General features: G+C 42.8%; 1 protein-coding gene across 1 annotated transcript; it reads left to right on the forward strand.

Moving 5' to 3' along the window:
- The first annotated feature begins 1,195 nt into the window (after nt 1-1,195).
- LOC139383076 (coatomer subunit delta-like) lies at nt 1,196-8,845 on the forward strand. Its single transcript, XM_071127385.1, has 10 exons — nt 1,196-1,419; nt 2,599-2,862; nt 3,154-3,333; nt 3,447-3,652; nt 5,075-5,236; nt 5,408-5,573; nt 5,834-5,981; nt 6,107-6,215; nt 6,844-7,048; nt 7,188-8,845. The coding sequence occupies exons 1-10, from the start codon at nt 1,417-1,419 to the stop codon at nt 7,275-7,277; spliced, it is 1,533 nt and encodes a 510-aa protein (XP_070983486.1). The 5' UTR covers nt 1,196-1,416; the 3' UTR covers nt 7,278-8,845.
- Nucleotides 8,846-10,384: the final 1,539 nt, after the last annotated feature.

Here is a 10,384-nt window from a genome sequence, read left to right on the forward strand (position 1 = left end):
AACAGTAGCTATAAAAAGTGATTGGCTAGGCTGCATAGATTTCATGACTAGAAGCTCAAAAGACGAAAAAGTCTGGGTTTTTTTTGTAAATTGAAATTTGCTATCGTAAATGTTAGCCCTCATTTAACACAGTAAATTCATCAGGCTTAAGCCATGTTTCAGTCAGATTATGATCAGTGATTAGGTCATTGACTATAACTGCCTTTGAAGTGAGGGATCTAACATTAAGGCAGGCAGGAATGGAGGAGGTCTTTATTCTAGTGAGATTGCTAAGGCGAACAACGCCATGTTTAGTTTTGCCCAAGTTGTGGCAGACTCCACTAAGCTGGCCAGGGTTGTTCATAGATAAGATGTGAGCACCCCTCCAGCTTGGATGGAGTCCGTCACTCCTCAACAGGCCAGGCTTGGTCCTGAGTCCCAGGTGATAGAATTTAAAGCAGTGATGACTGCTTTAAGGAGTTGAGTGTAGAGGGAAGTGGTGTGGTGTGGGAGGTTGGCAGTACAGAAAGTGTTGTATGCCTTCAGAAACAGTGAATAGAGTCGTAGAGGAAGATGGGTACATGTGGAAGTGGAGAAGACAGTGTCTGTCATGCTGAGATACATTCTGATACAGTTTATGGGCATGTTGCAGCAGTGTGTAAGTAGGCAGAGATGAGATGAAGGAATGTGTGGTATCGGTGGAGAAAGTTATGTGTGTTAGTTGTGGGTGCCCAAAAGGTGTCCTGTGAGAGAGTGATGGGAATAATTTGTGCTTCAGTAAGGTGGGCTTTTGGGCATTTTATAGCGGTGGTTGTAAACTGTACTGCAGAAATGGATTGAAAGTCACAGAAAATAGAGGTTGTGGTGGCAGAGAAGTACTTGGGATTACAAGGATTTACATCTGCAGAACAGCTGCAGGGGTTGTTGAGTGGTAGTGTTATGTCCTCTCAGACTATTGGTCTGGAGTAAGACTGGATATGGTTAAATAGTGAAATGAGTTGGTGTTTTTTTTTTAGATAGGGCTAATAGTTGGTAGGGCAATTTTCCTTTCCCCCAATTTTGTATTACCACAACAAATAATTTAATTAATGTAGGTTGGCCGTGAATGGCCTCACACACCAGTACAGTAGGTGGCAGTGTATGCGCCTAACAGTTGGATGCGATCCGCCAACCAAATCCCAAAGAAGAGTCCTCTATCTATCTCTATGGATCAAGCACACAGCGCGCAACTTTTGACGGGCTAGTGGTTTATCAAGGAAGCAACTCATCTAGATGGAGACGTGGCTCTGCCCGGCTGCCATATTGAACACTAGCAACACACAGCTTAACTAGCAATTCAACTATATTTTCTTTCTAACGGCGCTTTAGAAACACTGGAACTCGATTGAGCAAACACCATCGGGGATTCAAGATCGTTTTCCTAAAGATAAACTAAAAATGGTGAGCACCGTGTCACATGTCAAGGCGTTATCTTCTTTTCCGCTTTAGCTTGATCATAACAACAAACATTAGCTTGCTAACGTTAGCCCCTTGGCACAATGAAATGAAAAGCAAATCACTTTGTGGTTGCCAGACAACCACAAAGGTAACGTTAGCCAGTCAACTTTATTAGCTAAGTTAACTATATAACGTGAATACTACTATTATTTAGCTGCTAGTTAATGTAACATAGCTACCTAATGTCGTTAACTAGCTACTACAAATGTCAGCTCGTTGTTAGTTCAGTTAGCTAACGCTAGCTGGATAACTAACGTTGGTTAAGTAAGTTTACTAGCTAACTAGGTAGCTAGCTACAATTTAACAATCGTGATAGATCTTTGCATTGTACAGGTTGGCTGCTACTGTTGGCTGTCTGTTAACTGTGCTAAGCTATTTTTACTGATAACGTTAAATACTTGGCCTTGCTAGGCGAGTTAACTAGCTAGCTAGTTATCAATAAATGTCAACCAATGGATATATGACATTGTCATTGATTTGCACTCGGTTATCTAGTAAATGAAGTCGCTTGGATCAATGCGTTATCATGCCTTGCTTTGGTTCTGGGATGGTAAGTGACTGAAAAATACTTTATTTTGTCACCTGTAGTAAATTGTAGCCAGCATATTCTGACCCCATCTTTATACATGTTTACACTGAGTTGCACTGGGGGTCAGAACACAATCATGGTTACATTATGACACCATGGAGCTGGCGTGAGATATGGGTTAGAAAACGTACCTCAATGCAGGGGTGGAATATGCCACTGTACTCCAAATTGTACCTTTCCACACTGATACATAGAGAAAATTGAAATACTGCAATTTTTCCCAGAAAACTGTATTTTCGTCCTCCTGCTAGCTAGGAGCCAGAGCAGTGGCATTCTAAACCCATGTTTTTCGACCCATATCTCATGCCGGCTTCACGTTGTCTTAATGTAACCATGATTGGTTTCTGAAGCCAGTCAGTTCAGTGTAAACAAAAGTATTGGTAGCGTCAATCTGAGTAAATTGGCACATAACTACCTTGCTTGGCCAACAGACTTGTACCACTTATGGTAACCATGTCTATCACTCTGTCATCATTAATGAAGACATCCCACTTGTGAACGTATGTTTGTGATTCTCTCTGTCCTCCCTGCAGGTGCTTTTGGCAGCGGCGGTGTGCACCAAGGCAGGCAAAGCAATCGTGTCACGGCAGTTTGTGGAGATGACCCGGACGCGTGTCGAGGGCCTTCTGGCCGCCTTCCCCAAGCTCATGGGCATGGGCAAGCAGCACACGTTTGTGGAGACGGAGAGCGTGCGCTACGTCTACCAGCCGTTGGAGAAGCTCTACATGGTGCTGGTCACCACCAAGAACAGCAACATCCTGGAAGATCTGGAGACGCTGCGGCTCTTCTCACGCGTGGTATGATACGATCCAATACATCTTTATTGGTCCATTACACAGAGACAATGGAAATGTATCATTTTGTGGTCATAGTACTTAGGACCCACACACACACACACACACACACACACACACACAACAGGCTGGGAGCAACACAGAGGATAACCCAATGCTATAACAGCCCACTGCTGCTTCTGAGTTCAGAATTCATCCATCCCACCAATAACTTCAAATGGGATCATATCCCACTATAAACGTATGACTGTTGGTTTGGTATTGAAGCGTTCAATTGTGTTTTTCTCTTTTCAGATCCCGGAGTACTGCCGTGTGCTGGAGGAAGGGGAGATCTCAGACCACTGTTTCGACCTGATATTCGCCTTCGACGAGATCGTGGCCCTGGGCTACAGGGAGAATGTCAACCTGGCCCAGATCCGCACCTTCACCGAGATGGACTCTCATGAGGAGAAGGTGTTTCGGGCCGTCAGAGAGGTGAGACACTTGTAGCTAAAGTGCCCATACCATCCAGAGGACGTTTATGTGTGTGGCTTTAGCTTATAGTAACCATGATTTGAACGTTCCTCCTCATCTGCTCGGCCCCACAGACCCAGGAGCGAGAGGCCAAGGCAGAGATGCGGCGAAAGGCCAAAGAGCTGCAGCAGATCAGGCGAGATGCCGAGCGCTCTGGGAAGAAGGTGCCGGCCTTCGGCGGGTTTGGCAGCACCGGGATGAGCAGCATGTCCTCGGGGTCAATCATCACAGACACCATCATCGAACCCGAGAAACCCAAGATGGCTCCCGTCCCAGTCAGGTACGCAAATGATGGAATTTAGGTGTTGAATTTGATTATGTGTATAATTGTGATTGGCAGATAGGCCCCAGAGTTTTTCCTGATAACGTGACCAGGGTTGGAAATGAACTTTTTGGTCCAACAGCCAGTGGCAGGTAGATGAGAATCTTCTAGCCACTCAGTTTCTTTTTTTTACCAGCCCAAATATTTTTGGGACATAATTACACCAAAAATCATATGACAGATGAGGATGCTTTATAATGTTTCTAAAACAAGAAATGTATTACTAGAAAGAAATAATGTGGTACAGTGCCTTGCGAAAGTATTCGGCCCCCTTGAACTTTGCGACCTTTTGCCACATTTCAGGCTTCAAACATAAAGATATAAAACTGTATTTTTTTGTGAAGAATCAACAACAAGTGGGACACAATCATGAAGTGGAACGACATTTATTGGATATTTCAAACTTTTTTAACAAATCAAAAACTGAAAAATTGGGCGTGCAAAATTATTCAGCCCCCTTAAGTTAATACTTTGTAGCGCCACCTTTTGCTGCGATTACAGCTGTAAGTCGCTTGGGGTATGTCTCTATCAGTTTTGCACATCGGAATGACTGAAATTTTTTCCCATTCCTCCTTGCAAAACAGCTCGAGCTCAGTGAGGTTGGATGGAGAGCATTTGTGAACAGCAGTTTTCAGTTCTTTCCACAGATTCTCTTTTCAGTCTTTTATCCAATCTATGTTCAAATCAATCCTTTAGTTAGAATAGTACAACAAATAAACAGTTCTACAATTAAACATTATCAACGAAGTGCCTGCCCTGTACAAAATGCTAAGAGATACAACGTATTTATTATTATTAGTTCAGGCCTCTAACACGGGCATTTTTTACAAGGAGTTGATATTGATGAGAACATATTGAGGAGCACAATTAAATTATGAGTGACTAAAAGTTTATGAAAAGGATTTTGGAGTGTTCCATGCTCAAATACAATGTAACCTGAAATATTTTATTCATTCGGTGAGACAAATGTTCAGCTGCCCCTTTAAGGGGTGGGCCATTACTATGGCAATGGCACTCTGTGTTTTTCAGAGATGATTGAGAATCTCTGCACTAGCAGCAGACAGTTGCAGCAAACTCAAACTAATATTGAAAACAACCTAGCATGTGAACAAAACTATGTAACTAGACAAGAAACATGAGGATAGTGTCACACTTGAGTAGCCTTTCGTGAATTCGATCGTCTACATTTTGGATTGAAAAAAACTGTTACCAAATGCTGTGTAACCATCCGTCAACGTGGCTGGTGAAAGACGTTCTTGCCCACCAATGGCCTTCTACCCGCATTTGGCGGGTGTTAATTTCCCACCCTGAACGTGACCTGACCAGGAAAAACTCTGGGCCACAGATAGGCTGGTACTGATGATCATGTGTCTCCCACAGGCCAACCGGATCCAGCAAAGCCCTCAAGCTGGGCGCCAGGGGGAAAGAGGTGGACAACTTTGTGGACAAGCTCAGGGGGGAGGGGGAAACCATCATGTCCAACACAGGGAAAATGCCTTCGCTTGCATCCAATGTCCTACCGCCACCAGTTAATGTGGAGAGGTACTTTATTCCTGTTCTTCAAATGTTAATTTTTGATAGTAAGCCAAGGTTTTGCGTCGGTCTTTATCTTGCAATCAATGTCTGTGCTTTACTATTGACATAATTCCCGTGTGTGACGATAAAACCTCAATCTTAACCTTGATGACACCTGTGTATGTATGTTTTCCTCAGTGTCCACATGAGAGTTGAGGAGAAGATCAGTCTGACCTGTGGACGTGATGGAGGTCTACAGAACATGGAGCTCCTGGGCATGATCACGCTGAGAGTGACCGACGACAAGGTTGGCCGCATCCGCCTGATGGTCAACAACTACGACAAGAAGGGAGTACAACTGCAGGTGAGTTGTTCCAATCCAGACTGACCCATGACCTTTTGTAAAGGCTCATGGGTGGTGTTCATTAGAGCACAACGTTGTGAAAAATCCAGTGTTCTTATTTGACTAGTAACCCCAGCACCATTCCATTTCAAAATGTTTCTCCCTGTGTGCTCCTACTGAACACGGCCCTATGTATTAGATTTATGTTACATTAATATATCTGATATGGGATGAATTGTATGTCCACTGTTGAAATTGATTGCATCTCCCCTGGTATTTAGACACACCCCAATGTGGATAAGAAGCTCTTCACTTCAGACTCTGTGATTGGTCTGAAGAACCCCGAGAAGTCTTTCCCCCTCAACAACGACGTGGGGGTGCTGAAGTGGAGACTCCAAAGCACAGATGAGGCCCTCATACCTCTAACCAGTGAGTCTCATTCAACCTGTCATCCTGCCGGCACCATCTGTGATCTGCAGTTATTGTGGTATGATTTATTTTATGCTAACTATAGTACATTTTTAAATGTCATCGCACCTTTGTTTTGTCTGTAGTAAACTGCTGGCCTTCAGAGAGTGCTACTGGCTGCGACGTGAACATTGAATATGAACTGCAGGAGGAGAGCCTTGAACTCAACGATGTAGTTATTGCTATCCCTATACCGTGAGTGCATGGATGATAAAATGTTAGTTGTATTTTATTGTATTGTTGTGACTGTATAACAACCTTGCTGGGTTCTCTATTGTCTGGTTTCCCAGAGACAGATTTAAGTTAGCCCTGGACTAAGAAGCATGTGCAATGGAGTTCCTCCATTGAGGTGTTTTTTTAGTCTAAGACTATGCTTCATTTGTGTCCGGTAAACCAATCAATCAAATATATTTATAAAGCCCTTTTACATCAGCCGATGTCACAAAGTGCTGTACAGAAGCCCAGACTAAAACCCTAACCGGCAAGCAATGCAGGTGTAGAAGCACAGTGGCTAGGAAAAACTCCCTAGAAAGGCCAGAACTTTGGAAGAAACCTAGAGAGGAGCCAGGCTCTGAGGGATGGCCAGTCCTCTACTGGCTGTTCCCGGGTGGAGATTATAACATAACATGGCTATGATGTTCAAACGTTCATAGATGACCAGCAGGGTCAGATAATAATAATCAGTGGTTGTAGAGGGGGCAACAGGTCAGCACCTCAGGAGTAAATGTCAGTTGGCTTTTCATAGCCGATCATTGAGAGTTAGAGACAGCCCGAAGTTGATGGTTGCGTTGTTTACAGTATATGGGTGTATTTCCTGGTGTAGGTCTGGAGTTGGGGCACCTGTGGTAGGAGATGTGGATGGAGAGTATAAGCACGACAACAGACGGAACGTTCTAGAGTGGAGCCTACCCGTCATAGATGCCAAAAACAAAAGCGGCAGCCTCGAGTTCAGTATCGCCGGGCAACCCAACGACTTTTTCCCTGTCAACGTGTCCTTCGTATCCATACGCAATTACTGCGACATACAGGCAAGTTCCCCTTTTTACGTTGATGCTTACTAACTATGCACATTTAGGCCTACAGTCAAAGATGGAACACAATGCTCTTGCTGACATTGCTATCCCTGCATTTCACTCATCACATTACCTTTTTCTCCTATTCCCTCAGGTTGCCAAAGTGACTCACGTAGAAGGAGACGCACCAGTAAAATTCTCTTTAGAAACTTCGTTCCTTGTCGACAAATACGAGATCCTGTAAAAAAAAAAAAATCTACGTCAAGCTCCGGAGAAGACAAAATAAATACTTGCCCGCCTGTGTAACATTTGAGACTACACATCAACTGGACTTAACTCTTCAAAAGCCCCTCCGGCGGCGGAGCGCAGTATTGGTGTATTTATGTTTGTATGAGAGAGAAAAATCTACTGTGTGAGGAGAGGCGGGAAGTCAAACCATGACTAAATTGGCAGCAGAGGAGGGAGATGGGTGGTGCTCTTGATTATGTGGTGGGGGGGTGGTACTAGCTACAAACAAGCATCAGTGACGTGTTCGTTAGGACGCACAACAGGGAGAGAGAAAATCCCACCGTTTTGCAACAAAAACGTATCCTTTCTCATTTGCAGAAAACTAAAGTGAGCCTTTTCTAATTCTACAAGTCCAAGGTCCCTCCCTGATTCAGTCAGTTTCCTTCCGTTTGGTGCCTAATGAACATGACCCTGGTGGCTGAGGAGCTGGTCAGTATTCAGCTGGTTCATCGCCCTACTTTTAAAGTTGAGAAATTAGTCATCCCCAACCCCAAAGAATCATGCATCCTCTACCAGAGCCATTTAGTCTTTTATACATTGAACATTAAACATTGGACCAGATTTAAGAAAGCAGGACTAGTCATGTGGTCTTTCATGTTTCTAATCATAACTACATGTTCACCAGAAACCAATTTTAATGCCGCCTGTTTACCCACTAAAGGCAGGTTGTTGTTTTTTTTTTTCATTGGATTGGTTGATCTCAATATGTAGCTTCAGGTGTTGGCTGTGGTATTAAGAAACTTAAGATTGAAAAGAGTAAGCATCCGATATGGCTGCGTAGACCTGTCTAGCTAGTCCTCTAGCAGTTGACATTAACCTGTTCTCTCATTGTGTTTTAACTTGTCCCTTTGTGTTCTGTAGACATACCTAGAAATGCAGTAAACATCAGCACTGTAAATGGTTTTTGGCATTTTCTTTCCCCCCTTTCAAAATTCTACTCATCTCAAGGATGAACTGTTCATCCCTTCCCCACCATAGGCATAGTTATTGAAAACCAGACAAAGACAACCCATGAAAAGAACAGCCAATTCACAAGGCTAACCACTGCATTTGTGGCTATAGGAGTTCTTGAAAAGTAACCAATTGAAAGCTCAATACTATTTACAAACTTATGTTGTTGAAAAGGGAGATCCGATCAGTATACTGTGGTCCATATCAGTTCTGTCTTCTGCCTTGAGTTATCAAACCAACATCAATAGAAGGAATACTTTGGTCCTATTGCAAGGATGATTCTGCTGCCAGTGACACCACCTCCCTCTCATGACTCCAGTCAGTCATTTACTCCCACGATGAGCGAATGGTCTCTTTTAAAGTCCACTTCATCATAAGAACAACATGTAGGGGTTTCATTTTTGTTTTTATGTTTTGTTTGTATTCCTGGAATTTCAATGTGGTTGGTTGGATAATGGGTTTTGAAGATGGCTAGATGGGACATTTAACTGTAAAGAAAGAGGGAATCATAACATTCCACTATTTGATGAAAAAGATCTTTAACTGATTAAAGTGTATTCAATTTTGTGGTCATTGTTATATTTTTTTTTGGGGGGGGGGGGCGTGGTTTCAATGTTCATTAATACATTTCAATTACGTTATAGACAGGTAGGTTGACGTGCGCAACTATGGGGCAAAACAGACAGGGTTGGCTTAGGGTGCATTCGTAAATTCGCCCTGGGCGTTTGTAAATTCAGAGTGTTTCACTCTTGAGTGTTATGTTAAAGCGCACACTGGCTGGGGAGTAGGGTTTATCTGAGCGTTCTAACCTCCCAATGGCATTCAAACACCCAAGCTAATTGGCTAAAGTTAGCTAGCTAGTTCCAGACAAACGAGATAACCATTGTACTTGGCCTAGCAGAGCTGGTTATGCTGTTTTCATGTTATCCAGAGAGTTGGTGACTGTAACTGTGCCCCTGGCAACAATTTGAAGTTTTTTTGCAGATGTTTACTGACGCCAGCCATATTCGATGGGTGTTGAGCGTTTGTAAATGCATCAGTTATTCTGCACTCTGGCACACTCAGAAGAGAGCGATCTGAAATCGGCGTAGAAAGCCAGGGTGAATTTACGAACGCGCCCTTAGATTTATGTAAACTATATTAAGTCTCCAAATATACAGTTGAACAATGAGCACTTGTCTCAAATACATCATTACAGTTGTTGGTTAGCCAGCTAGCAAATTTTTTAAACATATCAGTCAAAACACCTCAAAACAAGACATGGTATCAAGAACAAGATAAAACTAGCTGAAATGAGCCATCTACGATACCCCAAATGGCCATCCAGAATGAATCACAACACACAAACTTCTGCCCCAGTGAAGCGTGTGCATCGTTTGTGACTGCCAACTAACCCTTTTTATACATGACCCTAAAGGCGCCAGCGTACTAGGTTCAGTTTGCTCCTAGCAGAACTCTGAATCGCATACTCCCTTTGCTAGAAAAAAATAGAACTGTGATATTGCTCTTTGTCCCACTTGAGATGCCGTAGCAACAACAGCCAGTATAGTATGAATGAATTTAAGATAAATCAATACATTTTTGCCAGGGAGGTCTTAGTTGTGCAATTTTACATCTAAGATGTTTGGTGCAGTATTTCTCAAGTAAAAAATTGTGCATGTAAACTAGTTGTCTCTCGTTGAATGACAACCAACACTTCTAAGGAATCCCCACTTCTTTGAGTAAGTTTTATAAAAATATTTATATTTAGTTTTTATATTACTTATTTTTGTGATGGACAGAAAGTCGTCTGTGGGAGGCTAGGAGATGGAGGCTAGGAGATGTTGTATAGTTAGTTTTTTGGGATGCCACCTCTTGCCACTGTTTTGGTCCCGTAGCTACCACGTAGCGGTGTGAAGCGCTCCCGTGCACATGAACAGATACTCTGTTTGATTGTATAAGAGCCAAGCCTTGCATCACGCTCATCTCAATATCTGCGGTGCTGCTAAAAGAAAATCTACCTTTAAATTATAAAATCAATGTCAATGTGACCCACCAGATTCAGAAGCTTAAAAACTCCATTAGATTTTAGCCAAATGTTTTTTTTTTACTAAATCTGAATATAATTAATGA

This window comes from Oncorhynchus clarkii, chromosome 24 (assembly GCF_045791955.1).
Source record: "Oncorhynchus clarkii lewisi isolate Uvic-CL-2024 chromosome 24, UVic_Ocla_1.0, whole genome shotgun sequence".
In the NCBI taxonomy this organism is placed as follows: Eukaryota; Metazoa; Chordata; class Actinopteri; order Salmoniformes; family Salmonidae; genus Oncorhynchus; species Oncorhynchus clarkii.